Source organism: Dryobates pubescens, chromosome 20, assembly GCF_014839835.1.
Source record: "Dryobates pubescens isolate bDryPub1 chromosome 20, bDryPub1.pri, whole genome shotgun sequence".
Classification (NCBI taxonomy): domain Eukaryota; kingdom Metazoa; phylum Chordata; class Aves; order Piciformes; family Picidae; genus Dryobates; species Dryobates pubescens.
Window position 1 is genome coordinate 13520368 of NC_071631.1, and position 21394 is coordinate 13541761.

The following is a 21394-nucleotide window of genomic DNA, read 5'->3' on the forward strand; positions in this document are numbered from 1 at the left end:
GAGGCCTGTGGGACACTCCAGGTCCCCAGGGCTCGGCTAACTGTCCTCCAACCAGGAGCTGCAGTGGCAGCGAGCAGGGTCACAGCCAAGCACTGGGGTCTACCCCGAGGCTGAGCAACAGAGTCCTGCATCCAACCAGAGCCAGCCAGCAGCAAGCCATGGTGACAACATGCCCACTGTGGGCTGGGACTGCCATCTGCTGGCACACCATGTGGCACACCCCAGCACATACCAGTGTCCCTTCCCAGCCACGGCACAGGTCCAGGAGGCACAGACACACTCACGCCATCAGCACTCAATGGCACTTTTACTACAAACAAGGTCCGTGGTACTCAGGGGTCCCAGCTTTTGTGCCATGGGGTGTCCTGTGTCAAGCTGAAGGGCTGTGGAGAGTCCCAGGGCTTGATGACAGAAGAGAAGCAGCAGGACCACTGTCCTAGAATCCTGGGGCCCTGTGCTCCCTGCATGCTGCCTGTGCAACCCTGTTTGTTGGGACCAGAGAGGCCTAGCTCCTCCAGGCTTGGCTCAGCAGGGGACCCTCCGTCCAGCCCGGATGCTGCCAGCCTGTGCCATCTCCCGCTGCTGCCTTTTGCGCCTCTGGATGTCCCTGTAGGCCTGGATGACGCGGACTCTCTCCTCCTCCACGATGCGCCTCCGTGCCATCGACACCAGCGCTGCGGGGGATGACTGGCTCTGGCCCAGGCAAGACCTCAGGAGGAGCTGCCTCTGTCCAGCCTGCAGGCAGAGACAGGACCAAGTCAGGGAGGATGAAGGATAGAAAAAGAATAAGGCTCCAAGGAACTGTCACCAGGAGGGTGAGGCCGTTGTTACCCTTCCAGGCCTGATTTCCAGCTTGGGGGAGGTGAGATCATAGAATCATGGACTGGTTTGGGTTGGAAGGGATCTTTCAAGGTCACTGAGTTCAACCACTCTGCAGTCAGCAGGGACATCATCAACAAGGGCAGGTTTCTCAGAGCACCATACCACCTGACCTGGAATATTTCTAGGGATGGAGCTTCTGCCAACCCTCTGGGCAACCTGGACTAGTGTCTCACCATCTTCAATGGCAAAAAGTTTCTTCCTTGTATCTAGTGTGAATCTCCCTCACCTAGTTTAACCATCACCCCTTGTCCTGTCACAACAGGCCCTGCTAAAAAGTCTGTCCCCATCTTTCTATTCAGCCCCTTTAAACATTGAAAGGCCACAAGGTCACTCTGGAGCCTTCTCTTCTCCAGGCTGAACAACTCCAATCTTCTCATCTTGTCCTCACAGCAGAGGAGTTCCATCCCTTGGATCGTGTTTGGAGACCCCTCTGGACCCATTCCAACAGGTCCATGCCCTTCTTGTGCTGAGGACTCCAGAGTCGGACACAGCACTGCCAGTGGGGTCTCACCTGAGCAACAGAGGGACAGAATCCCCTCCCTCCACCTGCTGACCCAGCCCAGACCTGTGGTTATCCCCACAGCTCACCTTCTTCACAGGGCCCTGGCCCCTGGGCCGCGAGGTGATGGTAGGTGGCTGCGTAACCACCTCCCCGAATGCCACTGTGTCTGAGAGAGAAGCAGGAGCTGGAATCAGGCAGGAGCTTCCCAGAACTCTGCTCCAGCTCACCCCCACCTCTCCATGTGCTGCTGGGGTAGGGGGTGGCTCCAGCCACTCCAATGAGCCAGACCTACCTTGGAACCTTCTCTTCTCCAGCATGGCCTCTTTCTTCTCCTCCTTCTTCTTCCGAGCTTTTTCCAGCTTCTTGTTCTGAAACCTGAAGAGCTGCATTATGGCCACGGCTTGTGACTGAACAGAGAGCAACTAAGCAAGCTCCTACCCCATGGGATCCCTGCAACACCTGAAGGCCCACAGCTCCAGCCTAGCAGGAAGATAGAGCAGGTGGGTGAAGCAGGCCTTGTTTCTCCTGTCCCAGAGACTCAGCCCCATGCAGATGAAGCTCAAATCCACATCCCAAGTCATTGCTGGATGCTGGAGCCATGCTGCAGCACCAGCAAAGCAGCTGCCATGCACCCAGAACTAGGCTGGGACACCAGCCTGGCCTGAGCCCATCCAGTCCCAGCAACCACAGTGGTCTTACTCTTACTCTTTCTTTCTCTTGGACTTCACCGGTGCCATGTCCTCCTTCTCAGGCTCCCGCTGCACCTGGCTCTTGGTGAGGAAGAGGAGATGCTTCACTTCCTGCTCCATGCGGCACATGTAGGAGCGCTCTGACTCCCCCTTCCCTCTCCTGAACCTGTGCACAGGGATGTCACCCTGGGCTTTGGTGCCCTTTGCCTTGGGCTGCTGCTTCTTCTCTAGGAGAGACAGGTGACATTACTGCAGCAGTGACAATCTGGTGGCTCCCTCCCCCAGCAAAGCAGGGATGGGACATGACTGGGGTGGGGAGACCAGGATGTCCCGCTGCAGGATCCGGCTGCTTCCAGCTGCACCAGGGGCTCTGGGCACCCCAACTTGGGCCAGCTCCACTTCCCACCTGCCACCTGCTGCTTCCTGGGGTCAGGGCGCTTCATGGCTTCACGGCTCCTCATGAGCTCCCGCAGGCGGAAGGGGATCTCCTGCTCATCGGGGTGCTTGGGCTTCATATTGTCCACCTTATTCTCTTTCCTGGGAGAGAACAAACATGGTATGAGACCTGTCTTGAAGTACTGAGACCCAGACACAGGGGGACATCAGGACTCAGGTATGGTGGGACACTGGAGAACCTGTATTTGGTGATACACCAGCAGACCCTAGTACAGTGAGACATCAGTATCTGTGCAGGAGACACTAGGACCTAATCAGGCATGGTGGGACACGGTAGCAGGACACAGCGACCTGAGCAACAAGCCAGGGGTTTGGAGTGACATAGGGACCCAAGGGATACCGGATCACCAGGTCCTAGTGAGGCGCCGTCAGACTAGGGCATGTGGGAAACACAGAACTATATCACGACCTAGGCACAGTGGGATATGGGGACCCGGGCATGGCAGGACCACCTGGCCTTAGTGAGGCACCGGCAAATTCAGATACGGTGCAATACTGGGATCTTGAGCACAGAGGGACACAGCGTCGGCAAGAGTGCCTCTCACCAGAGCCCAGCCGACCCTGAATACCCTTTAATCCCGCGTGGGATGAAGCCCCAAACCGTGAGCCAGCCAGGACCGATCTCGTCCCTATCGCCCGGGCACTGACCTGGTGCGGCGCAGGGCGGTCGGGCCCCGCCCCGGTCCCTGTCCCGATTTCGGTCCCGGTCCCGGTCCCGTCCCCTGTCCTGATTTCTGCCCTGCTCCCGTCCCCTGTCCTGATTTCTGCCCTAGCCTCTGTCTCGATTTCTGTCCCGGCCTCTGTGCATGTCCCTGTCCCTGTCCCTGTCCCGATTTCTCTCCCGGTCTCTGTCGCCTGCCATGGCCGGCTGCCGGTCCCCGCCCCATGTCTCCGCCGTTCCCCACGCGGCCAGCCTGCCGCCACTTCCGGTTTCCCGCCGCCACTTCCGGTTTTCCGCCGCTCCGGTGACGCCTCCCTGTTCTCTATTGGCTCATCCAATCGCCGCACCGACATAGGCTGGCTGCTCCGGGCTGCCATTGGCTGGTAGAGCTGCCACTCGGGAGGGTGGAGGTGGGCGCTGCTCTGGATGTTGCTGCGGGGAGCGCGCAGCCTGGTGGGAGTGTGCCGGGGGGTGAGCGGGGGTGTGGAAACCCCTCGGGAGAGCGGGGTCAAGGGACTGGGACATGGGAGGGGGGCTGGGGGTAAGATGGCGGGGGGGGGGCTTAAAGGAGTGGTTGTGGGAAGCTGGGGGTGATGGAAGGGCACCAGGGTTGCGAAGGGGATCTGGGGGGAAACAAAGGTGCTGGGGATGGAGAACGGAGCAAAGGGATGTTGGGGATGAGGAGAGTTGAAGAGGTTAAGGGGGTGCTGGGGATGGAGTGGGGGAGCAGGGTGGGACAAGGGGCTGCTAATAAAGAGATAGGACGAGATGGGATGGATACGGGGTTGCTGGGGCAGGAGAAGGATCTGGGGAGGGCAGAGGGTGCTGGGACGGGAGGGCAAGGACCTTTCTGGAGCTGTGAGAGCCGCTGTAAGGGACGGTGGTGGATTGTGGGGATACACTGGAACTGGCGTGTTGTGGGGCAGGTGGGAGTCTTTTGGCAGGGAGTGGGGTGCAGCAGACTGGGCTCCCCCAGTGTTTTCCCCTCCTCGGGCTGGCATCAGCATGGGTTCGTGGTTCTCAGGAGCTCCCAAATGGTGCTGATAGCTGCAGCAGGCTACTTAGGGAAGGGGTCCTGCACCCCAACCCTGCCAACATCTCTGGCCTTCGGGAACTTTCGGACACCCCGGTGAAGACTGGTGGCACCTCGGACACTGCAGGCAGCGATGTCATGACAGGCAGCCCCCAGGGTGAGGAGGGGGTCACACCTACCACCACCCCAGTCCCCCCACCACCCACACACTGCTGTGGGACCGGCTGCCCCAACTGTGTCTGGGTCGGGTACATGGAGGAGCTGCTGGAGCGGTACCAGGATGGGGGTGAGCAGGCCTTGGCTGCCATCGAGAAGCACGTGGAGGATGAGAACATTAAAATGATCCTCAAGATGGAGATCAGGCTGCGCATGGGGAAGAACTGAACCTACCCCATCCCCCCCAAAAACCAGCAAGTGACACCCCCAGGGAGCCTCTGCTCCAGGCTGGACAGTGGGACTGAACTTGGCTTATTTATTGTATTGACTTGTGTGTGTTGAGCTCTGACAGAGAGCTGAGAACTGGGCAGTGTTGAGCATGGGATCCCACGTGAGTTTCAATACAGGTGGTGCCCAGCTTGTGTCTCGCCTCTCAATCTGTAGGGGAACTTGCCCTTGAGGACAGGCAGCAGCTCACGCATGTCCTGAGCCCTGGATTTCCCAGCAGCCACGTACCCCATCCCCCTGGGATGGAAAATCCCTGCCAAGGGCTTGCTGGCATGGCTCCCCCCACCACTGCTCTTGCTTCGTCCTTGTGCTCCCCTGCTTGGACTTTAAGCATCTTCTGCAGCTTGGCTGTGACCTGGTGATTGGGGAGGGCTGGGATGCCACACCAGGCAACCCTCCCCATCAGCAGCCTAAGCCTCTTAGGGGCTTCTCCACAGGAAGGGTTTGCAGGGGGGCACCCAGGCATGCTGCCCCTTCCCCTGGCAGGAGATGCAGGCAGCGTGCAGCCCTAGGCACGTGGGGCTCAGCAGCTTCCCAGCAAGGGCACCAGCCCCAAGGTCACAGCCTGCCATGCTGTTCTTGACAGTGCCTTTTCTTCCTCAGTTGCCTTTGCCACCATCTTAACCCCCCATAAATTAAGCCCAGCACATCTTCCCTTTTCCATGCTGCCTGGCTGGGCTGGGAGGGGCTTCTCAGGGTCTCCTGCAGATCCCATGTCCTCACAGACCCTCACAAAGCCCTTGAGTAGCCCTCACTAATGAAATTCAGCATCAACAGCAGGGTCCAACTCTTTGCTGGAGCAGTAGCTGGGTCTGCTGGCCTCATGGAAAACACTCCTAGATCCCTCTAATCCTATTTGTTGGAGTCCAACTAATTGCAATTAGTAGCAGAGGCTGAAGTTCAATTAAAGTGTACCAAGATTATTCCTTTTTGTAATTGCTTTAGAGCTGGGATTACAGCAAGCTGTGGAGTGATACCATCCTGTGGACAGTGGAGCTGCTAGGCAGGATGGGCAGAGGCTGCCCAGCCCCAATTCTGCCCAATTTTGGCATGCAGTGCCCATACCCAGGCAGGGCTCAGGACGTCCCCTGTGGTGGCACCAGCAGGGACAATGCTGGGAGGACAGCCCTTGTCCCAGGATTTTCACTGGGCTTCATTGCAGGCAGAAGCCCTGGCAGCATCAATCACTCCACAGATGTTGGTTTTGGGGCCAGACTGTGCTCAGCACCCAGTACCAGCTAAAAGCCTGGCACATTCTCATGGTTCCAGTTGTGCCAGCTCTGCTGATGGTACTTCCTGGCTCAGCTGGCCTGTGGTTTCTTCTGTTAGTGCCTTGCCTTGTAGGGGGTCAACCCTTTTGGTTCCCAGGTTGCAGGTCCTCAAAGAACTGGGCCCGGATGGGTACCTCATCTCTGCCCCTGGGGGACACTGGGATGATCACTCAGGGTGTAGGGGATTCCCCAGGAGAGATGCCTCAGCAGTTTGGGGCAAAAAGGCTGGATCCTCCCTGGGTAATTTCCTGCCCATTCTGATACTATCAGTCCCAGCAGTGCTAATCCAGACACCCCCTCCCCATCCACCCCACTAGGGTGGAGCAGAGGGGAAGGACAACAGATTACCCCTTGGAGAAGAAGGAACAGAAATAATCCTATTACCCCAGCACAGGATAAATCTGCCCTCCCCTAAAAGCCACCCAGAGTGTCTACAGGACGTGTGCTCGTGGGAGGAGGACGGAGGTCTCCTGTGGAGCAGCACTGGCCTTGGGGACCACAGCAGCTGTGTAAGTGAGGGGCTCAGTTCTGTGCAGGGGGTGGGAACTGGGGGCTCCCAGGACAGGCTGCTGTGTTCCTCTGGGCAGGAGCCTGCTCTTGCCTCCCATTCTTGCAGCCAGGAGTAGAATCTCTGGCATCTCCCCAAGCTGAGCCCCTTCCATCCTGGGGTCTGTGCTGAACTGCTGGGCTGATGGTGGGGCTGAGACCCCTTGCACTAAGGCTGGAGGTGAACTCCCACACCCAGTCTGAGGCATGGCTGCCATGCCCAGAGGAAGCACAACTGCAGCAGGATGCAGCCAATCTGCCACCCTCCAACATCCACCGTGGCTGCCCACATTGCAGCACTGCTCCCAAGGCCAATCTGGGCTGCCCACCATCCCTGACACCCATCCTGCTGTAAACAAGCCCTAGGGGACACCTTTCTCCCACACCAGCACCAATGCCAACCCACTGTGGGGCACACAGCTCGGCACAGAGCCATGGTGGAGGCTCCTTGGGTATCACCACCCCTGCTGGGGCAGGGTAAAGGCTGGAGGAACAATCCTGAGGAGAGGCACTGGCTCTGTTGTCTCTAAGGATGACCTTCACTGCCTTTGGTGTAAGGGGATTAGTGGACTCTGAGCTGAGCTAAGTCAAGGCTGTAAGGAGGGGGCGTCTCCTCGAGGGTGGCCTGGAAAGCTGATCAGTGACAGCCAAGGGGTCCTAAGGCAGGATAGGGTAGGATTGGTGGCACAGAGTGCCTGTGGGTGGTAGGAAAAGCTGGTGACACCCACCTTGTCTCCCTTCTATCAGGTTGAGGAGTCATCCTGTGCCAGCACCAGACCCACAGGGACAACCGTGACGTGGGGTAGGCTGCCAGCCCTGGCCCAGCCATGAGTCTGGAGCTCCCCAAGCTGGAGATCAAATCAGCCACGAGGGTGACAGGAGGACCTGCCACCCCTCGCAAAGGGCCACCCAAATTCAAGCAGAGGCAGACAAGGCAGTTCAAAAGCAAGCCCCCCAAAAAGGGGGTGCAGGGGTAAGTGGGGCAGAACCCCAGGACCCACAGCAGGGCTCTGGTGTGGGAAGGAGGTGGCCCCAGTGCCATCCTGGGATAGGGTGGGGTTGGCTGGGGGTCAGGACAAACATTTGTTCTCTCCTTGCAGGTTTGGTGATGATATCCCAGGCATGGAGGGGCTGGGAACAGGTATGGGGGTCCTATCCCTGCTTTGCCATGGGTGGGGAGTGGGGCTTGTTTTGGGCACAGCCACCTGCAGCCAGGCTGGGGGATCCCACTGACAGGAGCTCTCTCTTCTCCCCAGACATCACCGTCATCTGTCCCTGGGAAGCCTTCAGCCACCTGGAGCTGCATGAGCTGGCCCAGTACGGCATCATCTAGGCAGGCCATGGGCACCCAGCCCATAGGGCTGTGTAGGTAGAAGCCATCCCACCCCTGTGGCGAGGCTCAGCCTGGAGAAATGTTCATTAAAGCCCAGAATGAGTGCAGGTGTTGTGGTCTGCGGCTGGCAGGGATGCAAGTGGAAGCACCTCCCCAAGGCTTGGGTCGGGACAAGCTGGACATGGATGGGGTTTAGGCTTCTGACAAGGTTTATTTTGGGCTGGATCATTCCCTTCTTGTCCCCAACCCCATTGTGCTCCCACCCTGATGGCACTCTCAGTCCTGTGCCCCAATGGGCACAACATCTCTGAGGACCTTCAGTGCCATGAGCACACCAGCAGCCTCAACCAGCACCAGTATAGCTGCACCAGCTGCAATGCCACCTGCCTGTCTGTGGAGCCAGGCGCTGAGCTGTGCCACGCAGCCACCTAGGTGCACAACGGTGCTAGCTGCCACGTCACCCAGGCGCAGGGCCCCAAAGCCACACTGGGTATTGACAAGGGTGCCGTTCTGCCAGGGATCCAGGCAGCAGGAAGCTGGCACACTGCACGCCTGCACTCCCGGGGCACTGCAGTTGAAGTACCTGCAGGGATGGACAAGGAGAGCTGTGGGGTCCACACACATTGCTAGTGCAGAGACAAGTCCCCATCCCACTTCCCCAGCACCCCAACTCACGGGTTGGCCTCCCAGTCACGGTAAGAGCTGAGGCCGCAGCACTGCAGGCTCCGCTGCGCCTCATCCACCAGGAACCGCAGGTCTGGCTCGTCGTGGTAGCTCAGGAGGCAGAGGAGCAGGACATCCCGCAGGGCATCCTGCAGCTGGTGCCACACTGCCAGCAGCAGCAGCCCCCCCAGAGCCTCCAGCCCTGCGACTGCGAGCAGGGCCCCCACGAAGAAGCGCAGCAGGCAAGGGCTGGAGCGGAGGGTGCCCAGGCAGCCGGCCAGGGAGATGGTGCTGGCCCCCAGGCCCACTAGCACAAAGAGCAGCATGGGGTCAGAGCCCAGCAGGGCGAGGCGCTCCCCCTGCAGTGAGCCTTTGGCCAGCAGCCCCCACACCCCTACAGCCAGGGCTAGCAAGCCCAGCAGGAGGAAGAGGAGGTTCCAGAAGAAGGCCAAGTACCGCACACACTGGCTGAATGTTCCTGGCTGGGGGGGGAAAGGGCCCCATGCCCTGGGGTCCTGCTCAGCTGTGGAAAAGTCCATGTCCCCAGCCAGCAAACCATCATCATCATAGGAGAAGCAGTAGGGCAGCTCCACCAGCTGGGATGCCTGTATGGACAGACAAGCACTCAGAGCTGATGGGGTAGCCCCAGCAAACCTCGAGAAATGCCCCCCTCAGTCCACATACCCCCCACCCATCACAGGATCCTGGAGCCACCATGCACCCCCTTTGCAAGAGCCCCTTACACCCCCACATCCACCCCCACTGCTGTCACTCTTCCCGGAGGGGGGTGGGGGTGGGGGGTGTGTGTGTGAGCAGATTGGGGGCATGTGGGTGGTCTCCCAGAGACCCTGCCCCTCACAGGGACCCCCAGATTCATCCCTAAAGAGATCTCCAGGGGATTAAGTGCTGCAGGGGCTCCAGCATGGAGGCAGCACCCTGCCAGCAGCCGGGGAACACGGGGTGTAGAGAGCTGAGGATTCCGAGGGAGGGGACCGGGAGGCCTCCGGCATTACCTGGGGCAGGAGCCGGGTGTTCTCCCCACCAGCGGCCGGCCAACGGGCCCGGGAAAGCCACGTTCTGCTCAGCTCCATCCCGCTGCCAGCCAGGGCAGTCACACTGCCATCATGTGAGGGGCTGCGGCCAGCTCTTAAATAGGGCCGCGGCTCCCGGCCCCACAGCTGGGCCCGATCCAGCCCAGCCCCCCTGCAGCCCCCGCGGGTAGCGGGGGTGGTAATGAGAGTACAGCAGGCCGTGTGAGGGGGTTTGGGGTGAATGGGGGACGGCTCCCCGGCAGACTCCACATCCCGCTGCCCTGACACAGCGGGCACCCGAGTCCCGTGCAGGGAGTGCGGGGGCACCGGGGGACCCCACACACAGGCCGGGCCCCGCAGCGGGGACACCCAGAGGGAGCCGGGTTGGGAGGGGAACTAAGAAGCAGGTTCAGCGGTGCCGGGGACACGTTTGTGGCGGCAGCACCGAGGCAGCACGGGGGACAGCTATGGCAGGAGCACCTTCCCGCCCGGCCTAGGAACCTTTGTGTGGCGGAACACGGGTGCCGGGACGCGGGGCCCGGGCAGTGTTGGCACAGGCGGCGAGCCGGGCCCGGGAGGCGGCGGGTAGGAGCGGGCCGGGCACGGCGGAGCGGGCCGGAGCAGAGCGGGCCAGGCCGGGCCGCGCCGGGAGCTTGGCGATCACGGCGGGCTCCGGTCCTCGGCGGACAGCGTCATGGCGGAGACGATCGTGAGTGGGGCCGGGCGGCGGCGGCGGCCGGGGGGAGGGGCGATGAGGCAGCAGATTCCTGTGGGGCGGCGGGGCCGGGCCGTGCTCACTCAGACCGGCAGGACCCACCTGGGGCCACGCCGGCCTCTGGGGACGGGGCATCGCACCGGGAACCGGCCGGGAGCGCGGCATCCCCGGGGCAGGCGGTGTCCGGGCCCGGCAGCCCCCCGGAGTGGTGTCGTGAGCGGATTTCCCGTGGGTTTGCCTCAGGAAATGCCCTCCTTGGAGCGTGTGGGGTTTGGGACCGTGGCCTCGGAGTCCCGCTTGGCTCCGGGCGAGGTCTCGAGGGAAGGTGCCCGAACTTGGCCGATCACCAGGGAATGGGCTTGTGGTATCGTAAACGTCTCTCTCCCATCAGACGGGACTTGTTCCCCTGCTGATACTTGGGAGAGTGTAAATGGGCTGCTGTAAAGTAATGGTGGGGCGCCAGCAGCCTTGCGTGGCGTCACACTGTCCTCCCGTGTCCCTTGGTGTCCTCCCGTGGCCCTCCTCAGCACGCACACTGCCGTCCTCAGCACAGCCGCAGGTGAATGTGCTCTGTCGAGCAACTCGAGACCTTTTGCTGGTCCCCAGCAGCATGACCACACTGCTGTCGATGTTTGCCACTTCCAAGCTGGTACATGAAGATTCATGCCCGGCCTGTTCCCCTTGAAACTGCCAGGTTTCCCCATCTCTGACTTCATGCTGCAGCAAAGCAGCTGGTCAGTGTTTCACAGCAATGGCTTGAGCCCTGTGGCTGTCCCACTCACTCTTTCATTGGTGGTGGAAGCACACGTCACTGCCATGGGTTGAAACACAGCAAGTGCCCATTAGCACCAGTTGGGCCAGTATTTGTTTGTAGACGTGGAATAGAAGGCTTTCATGGGAGCTCTGATTCACACTCCTGAAAGTTTAATTCCATGTCTGAGGTCAAAGCTTTGACTGAAGAAGCAGTGTTAGCATTTTTCTTGGTGCCAGCTTCTTGCCATGCCTCCTGCATTTGCCCTGTGGTTGTATCCAGGGCCAGCAACTTCCTTGTGTCTTTGCACACCCTTCAGAAGAGCAGGAGGGGATGGTCTGCATCTTGTGCATGAAACTTGGTAGAATCTTGGAATTGTTTTGCTTGGAAATGGCATTTAAGTTCACCAAGTCCAACCATTAACCCAGCACTGCCAGGTCACCATTAAACCATGTCCCTCAGCACCACAGCTATACAGTCCCCAGGGGTGGGGACTCCACCACTGCTCTGGGCAGCCTGTTCCAGGACTTGACAATGTTTCTGGCGAAGAAGTTGTTCCTCGTGTGCAGTCTAAACCTTCCCTTTCACAATTGAGGCTATTGAGACCAACCCCACCTCACTCCAGCCTCCTTTCAGGGAGTTGTAGTGACCCAGAAGGTCTCCCCTGAGCCTTCTTTTCTCCAGGCTGAGCAACCCTAGCTGTTCCTTACAAGACTTGTGCTCTAGACCCTTCACCAGCTTCATTGCTCTTTTCTGGACACACTCCATTACCTCAATGTCCTTCTTGGAGTGAGGGGCCCAAAACCGAACAGTGAGGCTTCAGCAGGCTGTGGGCAGTGTGGGCTCTGTCCTCTCTGTCACTAACCCAGGCTCTCCTCTTCACCCCACAGATAATCCGTGTGCAGTCACCAGATGGAGTGAAACGCATCACAGCCACAAAGAGAGAAACAGTGGCAACATTCCTCAAGAAGGTACCTCAAGCCTTTCCTTGCCTTCCTTGCTCCCTGTGGGCCTAGGCTGAGCTGCTCCTGCACCTCAGCTCTTGCTCACGGGTGATCCACGTGTCACGTGCTGGGCAAATGTGCTGACGGCAGTGAGGATCAGCCTGTGGGAAACAGCATTTTTATTGGTGTAGCCAAACCCATGGCTGTTCCAAAGGGAAAATAACAACATTAAGGAAGAAAAGTTACTCAGCTTTTCAGTTGGAGTTCCCTGGGGTGGGAGCTTTCCCTGGGGAAAGATGTGCATTTACTGTTCTCCCACAGGAATGAAAGCTGTGTGATATTCAAAGCGTGCTGCAGGGGGCTGGCCGCATAGATCAAGCTCAGCTGCTTGATCTGTGCTTTGAATATCATTTGGATGTGCTTTGTGTGCCACTGGTTTTCCAGTGTGGTTTTGGAGAGAGCAGGGAAGGGATTAAGGCAAGATCTTGAGGGGATGTGAGAGTCTTGGAGCCTCTGGAAAAGTTTTCAGCCTGATTTCAGGAGAACACAATGAGTGTTGTCAGTTTGGAGCTGGCTGTAGCTTATTCTTTGGTCTGGTGCAGCTGCTCAGTGTTTGAAGTTTGCTATTTCAAAGCAAGCAATTCTCCATTTCCTTCCCTCCTGGAACTCCACTGTAACCTGGAACCCCCAGATCAGGATTTCTTTGCTTGGTAAGAGAAGTGCTTTGTGTTCCTGGAGGGCCGTTCTTTTAGCCAGATAGATTTCCTTTCCCCCTGGGAGGGGAAAGGAGAGCCGAGCAAAACCTGCTGCTGTCTGTGAGTCGTTTGCTTTGTTCAGAGCTTGGGCCGAGACCACAACAGCGATCCCCCACCTGCCCAAGCAAAAATCCTGGTGGATTTCAGGGTCAGAGAGACTCGCTGCAGTCTGAACAGCCTCAGCAAAAGCCTCGCTTTCAAAATCCCTGGGGCCTGTGCAAAATGAGCTGCTTGGTTTCAAGGGCTCATGTTACCCGAGGCTGAGCGGAACAATCCGCTCGCCGTCGGAACAAAAGCACTCACTAAAGTTGCCTCTTGACTGGGGAAAACTCCTCTTGCTGAGCTGAACACAAGAACTGTTTGGTGGGTTTTGTTGTTGTTGTTTTGTTTGTTGTTTTTACTCCTGATGCAGGGCTTAGCTGAAAGAGAAATGCTGCACATTTTACCACCTAAAATCTGTGCATGTTAATAACTGTGGGTTTCAGCACCCGAGTGTTGATCCATATGGTGGGGTTCATGTTTAGCTAAATAATTAAGGGTAAGCTAAGTAATTAAGGATACATCAGATTGCTGCTTCTGTGTTTGCCATTAGTAAAGATCTTGGTGACTCCAGAGAAGCTGCAGAAGTGCAAGAGAGCACATTTCAGGGTGACAAGGGCCTCCATAGTCATGGTTCTCTCTTCTGTAGCACATCCAAGCTCAGCATACTAAAAAAGTGAACTCTGAGGTGTGTTCAGATTAGAATCAAGTTAGGGATAAACTCAAGCCTTCTGTTGCTGTGTTGTAGGATTTGTCCCCCCCTCAAAAAATGGTGAAGTCTCTGGCCTGCTGAGCTGACTCTGGCAGGACATGAGCTATTTGGAAGCTGTGCTGCCATTCACACAGCAGACCACTTGCTGGACATACCACAGCAAAGCTGACAGCAGAGAAAGTGCTTTCTGTGACTTTGCTCGTGTGACAGCTCTGTTTGTGGCTTGTCAGATCTGTCCTGTGTGCAGTCACGTCCCTGAGCCCTGTCAAAGCCCCTGGGAGATGTACTTAATAAAAATCAAGGCTATTAACTTAAGAGACTTGACATCTAGAGAACCTTTTAATGCCACTTTTAAACTGACAATGTTTTTAAGTGGCCAAATGTGAAAATTGCCATTGCTGTGAAGAGGCATTTGGCTGATTAGAAGTAAATCAGCCTTAAACTGGACTGGTAAGAGGGTGAGCAAGATAAAAACCTGCCTGGGGACTGAAAATGGATGTTGTGAGGGTAGGTTCCATCAGGAGAAAAGAGGTGAATGAAGGAAAACAGGAGAACAGCAGGAAGAACTGGAGTGAAACTTGTGTAGATGAGAGCACAGCTGAGGGCAAAAGATTCTCAGGAGGGAAGAGCTATACTAAGGAGTTCTGGTTGTAGATAGATGAGGATGATTTGGCTGGTGTGTGCTGGAGCTAGAGGACAGGGATCATGGAAAGGAGAGTCTCCCCTTTCAGTCAAGACAGCACTTGCCTGCATTTAGGTAAAATACTGCATTTGTCTTGTGTAAGAAACCTCTTCTGTTTCAGTTGCTTTTTGGATGTGTTGTTTGTGTTACCAAGAGGTTTTTGTCTTTCTGAGCTTTCCCCAAACGTGGCTGAATTCAGCTAAAGTTTTACAGCAGAAGTTCCCTGGTCTCAGTGTTTGCTCTGAGTAGCTTTCAGCACCTGACTGGGTCTGTGAGGTATCTTAAACCTTGTCATTCTTCTCTCTCTTTCAGGTTGCAAAAGAGTTTGGTTTCAGGAATAATGGATTTTCCATCTACACCAACAGAAACAGGACAGGAGAGATCACAGCATCACAGAACAAGTCCCTCAGCTTACTGAAAATCAAGTGAGTCCTGAGAGACAGTGCTGGGGGTGGAGCTGGGGGGCTTTGTACAGCAGGGAGCCTCTTCTTTAAGCGTGCCTGAGCTCTTCCCTCCCAGCTGGGCCATGTTACAGCAGTCCTGAGCTTTCGGCTATCGCTCACCAACTGCTTGAAGAGGTGAGCTTGAAATGAGGGAGATCAAATGGACTACATGTGAGGCTGTGGGTGCCATTTCTTAGGGCACTTGAAATCATAGAATCACAGAATAGTTTTGGTTGGAAGAGACCTTTAAGATCATTAAGCCCAGCAGTTAACCCAGCACTGCCAGGTCACCACTAAATTGTGTACCTCGGCACCACATCTGCATAGCTTTTCAATATCCCCAGGGATGGGGACTCCACCACTGCCCTGAGCAGCCTGTTCCAGACCTTGACAACCCTTTTGGGGAAGAAATCTTTCCTCATATGCAACCTAAACCTCCCCTGGCCCAGCTTGAGGCTGTTTCCTCTTGTCCCATCACTTGTTGCTTGAGAGAAGAGACCACCCTCTACGTGGCTCCAACCTGCTTTCAGGGAGCTGTGGAGAGCAAGGTTTCACCTGAGCATCCTTTTCTCCAGGCTGAACAACCCCAGCTCCCTCAGCCATTTCTTGCATTGTGTCTCCTTATTGTGGTGAGGCAGCAGCAGGGCTCCCACTTCCCCTTTTGCAGCCTGCAGCAAGTCCTTCACCCTGCTTTCACTCGTGCTGTCCTTTTTTTTCCCTTGCATCAGTACCAAAGCTGATGGTCCCCTGCTCAGAAGCTTCCTGTAGCTAAGCTTCTGAGGAGACCACAGGTGCTAAAGGGTGCAATTGCTTTGCCTTTGCTTGGGAATATCTTCCTTCTGATAATCTCAAAGATAACATTAAGCTGGTTAAAAGTGCAAGAAGTTTTGCCACTTCGAGCAGCTCATCCCTTGAATGTGTTGGTGCTCCCAGCTGCCTTGGGAAGGCTCGAGGGATCCACACTAGTTCTTCCCCTATCAGAGCTCTTGATTCTCTCCATAGGTTTCTTCTGCTTTTTTCTTCATCTTTTTCCTTCAGTTTTGTCTTCTTGTCTCAGCTGGGATCATCCCACTCTTTACAACTATCTGAAAGGAGGTTGGAGCCAGGTGGGTGTTGCTCTCTTCTCTGAAAAAACAAGCAATAGTACAGGAAGAAATGGCCTCAGGTTGCACCAGGGGAGGTTTAAGTTGGACATTAAGAAGAATTTATTCCCCAAAAAGGGTGTCAAGACTGAAACAGACTGCCCAGGGCAGTGGTGAGTTCTCCATCCCTGGGGGTAATGAAAAGCTGAGTAGATGTGGTGCTGAGGGACGTGGTTGAGTGGTGACCTGGCAGTGCTGGGTTAGTGGTTGGACTTGATGATCTTGAAGGACTTTTCCAACCTAAATCATTCTGGGGAAAGATTTATGTTTGTTGTACAAAAGACCAAAGCAGCAGGAAGAGTTGGCTGGTGGGGCAGCTTCAGGCTGCCAGGTATACTGAGATCAGTTTTGTTCCTGTCTGTGATAAATTCCATGTTCCTCTGTGGTCCAGCAGGTTTACTACCCAGAAGCAGCTGCTGATACTCGTGTGTTGTTTCTCCACACCCACAGGCATGGTGATATGCTGTTTCTCTACCCCTTGAGCCCAGCTGGCTCCTCCTCAGAGACCATGGACACCTCTGTCTCCCAAAACATGCGGCCTGTGGGTGCCCCCCAGGTGGTGGAGGATGAGATTGATCAGTATCTCATCAAACAGGATGGGAAGATCTACCGAAACCGAGACCAGCAACTGTAAGTAGGGGTGGATTTTGTTCCTGATGATGCATCTGTGCCTCCCCAGGGCTCCTAACATCTTGTCTGAGCACAGCAGCCAGGAAGCAGGCGGTGGGAACTGCCCTCTGAGCCCCTGCACCATACCTCGCTGCCTTTGAAACGTTCACAAGGGAAAGCAGCCTTTGCCATTGTCCAGGAAGGTTAAATTGAGCTCTGGTGAGCTAAGGAAGGAAGCAGATACCAAAATCCCAGGGCCTTTGCCAGGAAGGCCTCATTCAGAGCATCTATTGTTCTGACCAAGGTGGCCCCTGCTATGAGACTTATGCTTCTAAAACCTTTGGAGCTCTCTGGATTAAAATGAATACTTTGAATTGTTCCCTGGGATGTCCTGGCAGCTGGTGCTGTGTGGAGGTACCAGGTTGTGCTCTGTGTGTGGCAGGTTTAATGAGCAGGGGCCTGCTCTCTGCAGTAGCTTCTGATCCATGTGGTCTCAGTATACAGCTCCCTCTTTGGCTCCTGAGGTGATGGCCACAAGGAGTAGCAGGGATGAGTCTTATCTGGCAGGAAAGGTGCTGACAGGATAATTCCTTACCAGTGTAGTGATAGGATGAGAGGTGATGGTTTAAAACTGAACAAGGATGGATTAAGGCTAGATGTTAGGAAGAATGTCTTCACCTTGGGGATGGTGAAACACTGGCACAGGTTGTCCAGAGAGGTGGTGCATGTCCCATCCCTGGAAACATTCGAGGTCAGGCTGGACTGGGCTTTGAGCAACTTGTTGTATTGGAGGCTGTCTTTCATGGCAGGGATAGCAGAGGATCTTTAAAGTCCCTTTGAACCCAAACCATCCTTGGACAACCAAGTCTAGTTGAGAGGTGTCCCTGCCCATGGCAGGGGGTTTGGAGTGGATGATCTCTGAGGTCCCTTCCAGAATCACTCTGTGATTCTGTGAAACACACTTTTGGCCAGAGCTGCTCCCAGAGCATCACCCAGCCAGTTGAGGCTGAACACCAAGGTGAGATTTCGTTTCTAAATCACTGGTGGCTCCTGTCAGAGCCTGCAGAAAGAGATACCTGAGCTCTGACACCATTTCTGTCTACTGTGCAGTCTCTGCCTGCTTAGGCAGAGCTGACCTGACCCTGTGTCACTGTCACTAACACTGCAGTGGGTGCATGTGGCACCTCACCTAGCAGGAGCACTTCTGTGTCTTCAGATCCAGCCACTCCTCAAAAATCACAGAATCCCAGCACAGCAGGTTCTAGAAGGGACCTCTGGAGTCCAAGCCCCCAGTTCAAGCAGGGTCACTCAGAGCAGATTGCCCAAGATCACAATGTCCAGGCAGGTTTGGAATCTCTCCAGAGGAGACTCCACAACCTCTCTGGGCAGCCTGCTCCAGAGCTCTGGCGCCCTTGCAGCCTCCTGCGTTCCTGTTTGTGCTCATTGCCCCTTGTCCTGTTGCCAGACACCACTGAAAAAGATCTGTCCCTATCCTCTTGACCCCTGCCCTTTAGGCATTGATAAGATCCATTGTTAAGAGTTCCTCATAAAGGAAAAGCAGCAAGTGGAGGGAATGAGTGGAAATATCCAACGGCAGAGACGTGGAAGTTGGACTTGGGCCTCTGCCTGCTTAGTTTTTGGCTTCCTTTCCATCATGTGCCTTTCTGTGAAACCAGGGCATCCATTTTGCTCCCAGAAATGTAACAACATCTAGCTTTGCCAAAACTCTTAGTTGCAAGAGGCTTAGGTAAACAAAGCAGCTTGTATTTTTCTGTGGAAGCACTAATACAATGGTGAGTTAATACCACCATAAATCTACACTGCTGCTGCTAAAATGTCCTCTGCCTGGATGGTTGTTCTTTATTGCTCCCCAGTTGGCTCCTGGCCTGATGTCTGTACTGGTTGTTGGCTTGGGGCTGGACCCCTTTGCAAAGTAACCCCTGGAAAGGGCTTGAGTGAAAATGTTAAAGGCAAGCTGAGGTTGTTTCTGAAGCAGAATCATTCACCTTTCCCCGTGGTGTTGCCTTCCATGTGGTTTATCTTTAGTGCTGCAGCAGCGAGGAAGTTGTGAGAGACATTGCCTCTGCATGGCAGAGCCTCTATCTAACCTTTTCAGGCTGATGAGAAAGGAGGGAAATGTCACATTACTGAAACAATAAAGGCAAAAGCCACCACTCCATGGCAAAAACATTGTCTTTAACTCAACCCCGTTTTTCAAAAGAATAAATGAAGGTATTGTTCCTAGCAGGGAGCCAAAGCACCATGGTGGATATTTATGACAAAACAAGTGTGTCTGGGCTTGTTCCTGTGTTTGTCAGCACGGATCAATCTAAACATAAAGGGGTGCTGGTGTTGGCTGAGTGCATTAGCAGCCTTTAGTGGTCCTTTATGTACATTATCTACCACAGGACTTCGTTAAAAGCAATGCTGCAACTGGATCTCATCCATTTTAAGACAGCTGACATCCTTGCTCATCTCTAGAGGCCTGTCTTGGAAAGCTAGCACTGGGGTAGGGGTGTGGGGAGGATTTTGTTGTTGTTTTGGGGTTTCTTTAAAGTGGTGGCCGCTGGAGGAGATGTTTTCCCCTCTGTTTTGTAACTTTACCAAGCAGGCCTTTATCTGTGCCACAAACACACGCTTCCCTGTTTGTTTCAGACCATCCTCTAGTGCCTGATAAAGGCAACTCAAACATTCATCCTTTTTGTTTAAACCATCCAGGCCAGCCCTGTGACATTGATCTAAAGTTCTCTGAATTGAAACACAACCCAAACACAGGGTTGTAAAACTGGAGAAGCTGTGATCTGCCATCTGCTCACGTGGCTGTCAGAGAGCAGAGCCAGTTGCCAGCCACAGGGACAGGAGGAAGGTTTGATCATGACCTGGGGCTCACATTTAACCCAAAGCCGGTTCTTTCTCTTTATGTGAGCTTATCTTGTGGTGACCCCTCTTTAATATTCCCTGGTGGCTGGAGAGTTGCTTGGAGCTGTTTGATTGTACAGATCTTCCACACCACAACTGTCAGAGCAGCTTTTGCAGTCTGGCTTTTCCCTTCGTAAAGAAGATTTAATGCTGCTCCTGTTTCTTTTTGCTTAGGTGTCACCACAGCCCCTTGGGTAAATGTGTCCACTGCGTACCTCTGGAGGTAAGAGCCCCAAGAAGGTGTTTTGGGAACTGATACAAAAGAACATCCTCTTGGATTCAGGTTCTTGCAGTATAAATGCTTTTCCTGAGTGCTGGCCATACAGAGGTGGCAGCTCTGGGTCAGAATCCTGCCAGGAATCTGTCCAGGACCACTAAAGCCCTTGGCCTTCCTGCCCCTGGGTTTGTTCTGGTTAATGCTGGTTTTCTGCAGTAATGAATTTAACAGAAATCACTTCAGAAAAGCTCCAGTTTGCCTCCCTCTTCACTCTTGCCTGGATCTCATCTGGATTCCAGCATGTCCCAGTTTAACTACATATTGTTCAGGTTGATGGTGGCTTTAGTGACACTCACCCATGAGCTGAGCTGTAAAATTTATGACATGAAGCAGCAATCCCCTAAAAGTCCCCATTAAACCAGGGTGGCTGTTCCTCTGCTTCCCCATTGCATGCTCAGGAAGTTCTTTGGCCTTGTTTGAGCAGCTGGGCTCTTTGTTTGGTGTTAGATATTGAAAAGAAAAAGCATTTTACCTTTGGGGCTCATTCTGATTTGTGGAGCCAATCTGTTCTAGAAACAGGAGGTGATTATAAAGCCGACTGTGGCAAAGCCTCACTGTTGCTGTCACAGGAGGAGCCACCTTGAAAATGAGCCTAAATGTTCTTGATTGTTTCCACATTGAGAGGCAGTGGGGCTGATTCTAGAACATTCGTTTGTTTAGTGATCAGTGTGTTACCAGGCAGGTGTCTGACCCCGACTTCTCTTTGTGTGGTGTCTTTTGGCAGCCTTTTGATGAAGATTATTTGAACCACCTCGAGCCTCCTGTGAAGCACATGTCCTTCCATGCCTACATCAGGAAGCTGACCGGTGGAGCAGACAAGTAAGGAAATGTTTGTGTTTAAAGGGAATCTGCTTGGAGCTTCTTAAAATAAAGAAAGAAAGTACAGAGAGATCTCACCAGATACAGCTACTGAGGAGAAGAGATCTAAGGAGAAACAAGATGTTAAAAAAAATAGAAAAGGCAAAAAAGTAGAAGGAAAGAAGTAGAAGGAAAAGGAAAAAATGGCAATAAAACTATCAGCAAAGACTTTTTTTGCTCTTATTTTTTGCCTGCCTTTTTTTTTTTTTTGCTGTCTCAGTTGAATTGCTTCCAGGAAACACTGATGGAGGAAGAAGGCCAGATGGAAGGAAAGAGGTTCCCTAATTATACCAAGCTCCAAATTTGGGTTTCAGATCTTGCCGAGAGGCACTGAGACTGGTGGACCTGGGAAGCTTTTGTTCACCAAAGGCTTTTCTTACCTGCTGATGTGAAGAGGGCCTGCTTTAGCAGGGGGATTGGACTAGATGATCTCCAGAGGTCCCTTCCAACCCACACCAGTCTGAGATGCTGTGACAGATGAGTGTAACACTCCTCAGGGCCTGCTTCTGCTCTGTCCCAACCCTTTCTTGTCATGGTGCTGTGGTCCACCACTCAGCAGCTGGAAAATGAGGTGTCCTGCTTCATGGTGGGGTGGAGGCTGCTCTGGTGACAGAGCAGAGCAGAGAGGAAGCCCTGAAAGCAGCATTTCTTTATTTGTGTGGCACACATGTTCAGTGCAGGATCTAAAGGTCTCCTTGGGTGTTCTGGAGAGTGCACTGTGCTCTGAAGTGCAGCTCCTTTAGATAGGTTTTACAGAGGTGTAACTTCTTCCTCCTGTTCCTAAGTGCCACTGGGATTTTTTCAGTGTCTTTGTGAGATGCAGCTCAAGTCTGCAACACTTAGGTTTGACAGGAACTTTCCTTTGCAGGAAGCCTCATGCCTGTGAAGGGAGCTCTAATTTGCCCTATTTCTTGCCATGTGCTGTGTAAATTATTTAAGCAGGGTCCTGTGAGTTTTCTGTCTCTGCTTTTGCTCAAATACCTGCTCAGGAGCAAGGCTGAGGAGCACACATCAGCCCTGTGACCTCTCTCACTGAA

The 21394-nt window shown here is 54.5% G+C and overlaps 5 protein-coding genes across 5 annotated transcripts in view; 3 read left to right on the forward strand and 2 right to left on the reverse strand.

The window, feature by feature from the left end:
* Positions 1 to 286: 286 nt before the first annotated feature.
* CCDC137 (coiled-coil domain containing 137) lies at positions 287 to 3416 on the reverse strand. Its single transcript, XM_054171091.1, has 6 exons — positions 3178 to 3416; positions 2480 to 2610; positions 2090 to 2300; positions 1677 to 1759; positions 1471 to 1550; positions 287 to 735 (listed from the first exon to the last, which is right to left on the reverse strand). The coding sequence occupies exons 1-6, from the start codon at positions 3414 to 3416 to the stop codon at positions 526 to 528; spliced, it is 954 nt and encodes a 317-aa protein (XP_054027066.1). The 3' UTR covers positions 287 to 525.
* A 178-nt stretch (positions 3417 to 3594) lies between these two features.
* On the forward strand, positions 3595 to 5577 carry OXLD1 (oxidoreductase like domain containing 1). Its single transcript, XM_054170754.1, has 2 exons — positions 3595 to 3661; positions 4215 to 5577. Exons 1-2 carry the CDS (start codon positions 3617 to 3619, stop codon positions 4605 to 4607), a joined length of 438 nt encoding a protein of 145 aa, XP_054026729.1. The 5' UTR covers positions 3595 to 3616; the 3' UTR covers positions 4608 to 5577.
* A 745-nt stretch (positions 5578 to 6322) lies between these two features.
* On the forward strand, positions 6323 to 7919 carry PDE6G (phosphodiesterase 6G). The gene is made up of 4 exons (XM_009897867.2): positions 6323 to 6447; positions 7232 to 7457; positions 7585 to 7625; positions 7741 to 7919. Exons 2-4 carry the CDS (start codon positions 7312 to 7314, stop codon positions 7815 to 7817), a joined length of 264 nt encoding a protein of 87 aa, XP_009896169.1. The 5' UTR covers positions 6323 to 6447; positions 7232 to 7311; the 3' UTR covers positions 7818 to 7919.
* A 124-nt stretch (positions 7920 to 8043) lies between these two features.
* TSPAN10 (tetraspanin 10) lies at positions 8044 to 10207 on the reverse strand. Its single transcript, XM_054171092.1, has 4 exons — positions 10176 to 10207; positions 9494 to 9683; positions 8493 to 9085; positions 8044 to 8400 (listed from the first exon to the last, which is right to left on the reverse strand). Exons 1-4 carry the CDS (start codon positions 10205 to 10207, stop codon positions 8094 to 8096), a joined length of 1122 nt encoding a protein of 373 aa, XP_054027067.1. The 3' UTR covers positions 8044 to 8093.
* The window catches only part of NPLOC4 (NPL4 homolog, ubiquitin recognition factor), a 34368-nt gene continuing 23047 nt past the window's right edge, over positions 10074 to 21394 (forward strand). Inside the window, exons 1-6 of the mRNA XM_054170989.1 lie at positions 10074 to 10220; positions 11868 to 11948; positions 14422 to 14534; positions 16145 to 16324; positions 19397 to 19445; positions 20224 to 20318. Of these exons, the coding sequence (XP_054026964.1) occupies positions 10206 to 10220; positions 11868 to 11948; positions 14422 to 14534; positions 16145 to 16324; positions 19397 to 19445; positions 20224 to 20318 (533 nt within the window). The 5' untranslated portion in view covers positions 10074 to 10205. The remainder of the gene's footprint in view (positions 10221 to 11867; positions 11949 to 14421; positions 14535 to 16144; positions 16325 to 19396; positions 19446 to 20223; positions 20319 to 21394) is intronic.

Bases quoted from the DNA above. Each gene is read 5' to 3' on its own strand.
- CCDC137 (XM_054171091.1), bottom strand. From the start codon at position 3,416: ATGGGGCGGGGACCGGCAGCCGGCCATGGCAGGCGACAGAGACCGGGA. The intron at 2,611-3,177 runs GTCAGTGCCCGG...GTTCTCTCCCAG, and splicing joins ACCGCCCTGCGCCGCACCAG to GAAAGAGAATAAGGTGGACA. The intron at 2,301-2,479 runs GTGGGAAGTGGA...TGTCTCTCCTAG, and splicing joins CAGGAAGCAGCAGGTGGCAG to AGAAGAAGCAGCAGCCCAAG.
- OXLD1 (XM_054170754.1), top strand. From the start codon at position 3,617: ATGTTGCTGCGGGGAGCGCGCAGCCTGGTGGGAGTGTGCCGGGGG. The intron at 3,662-4,214 runs GTGAGCGGGGGT...CGTGGTTCTCAG, and splicing joins TGGTGGGAGTGTGCCGGGGG to GAGCTCCCAAATGGTGCTGA.
- PDE6G (XM_009897867.2), top strand. From the start codon at position 7,312: ATGAGTCTGGAGCTCCCCAAGCTGGAGATCAAATCAGCCACGAGGGTG. The intron at 7,458-7,584 runs GTAAGTGGGGCA...CTCTCCTTGCAG, and splicing joins CCCAAAAAGGGGGTGCAGGG to GTTTGGTGATGATATCCCAG. The intron at 7,626-7,740 runs GTATGGGGGTCC...TCTTCTCCCCAG, and splicing joins CATGGAGGGGCTGGGAACAG to ACATCACCGTCATCTGTCCC.
- TSPAN10 (XM_054171092.1), bottom strand. From the start codon at position 10,207: ATGACGCTGTCCGCCGAGGACCGGAGCCCGCC. The intron at 9,086-9,493 runs GTAATGCCGGAG...CTGTCCATACAG, and splicing joins ACACCCGGCTCCTGCCCCAG to GCATCCCAGCTGGTGGAGCT. The intron at 8,401-8,492 runs GTGAGTTGGGGT...CCATCCCTGCAG, and splicing joins CGTGACTGGGAGGCCAACCC to GTACTTCAACTGCAGTGCCC.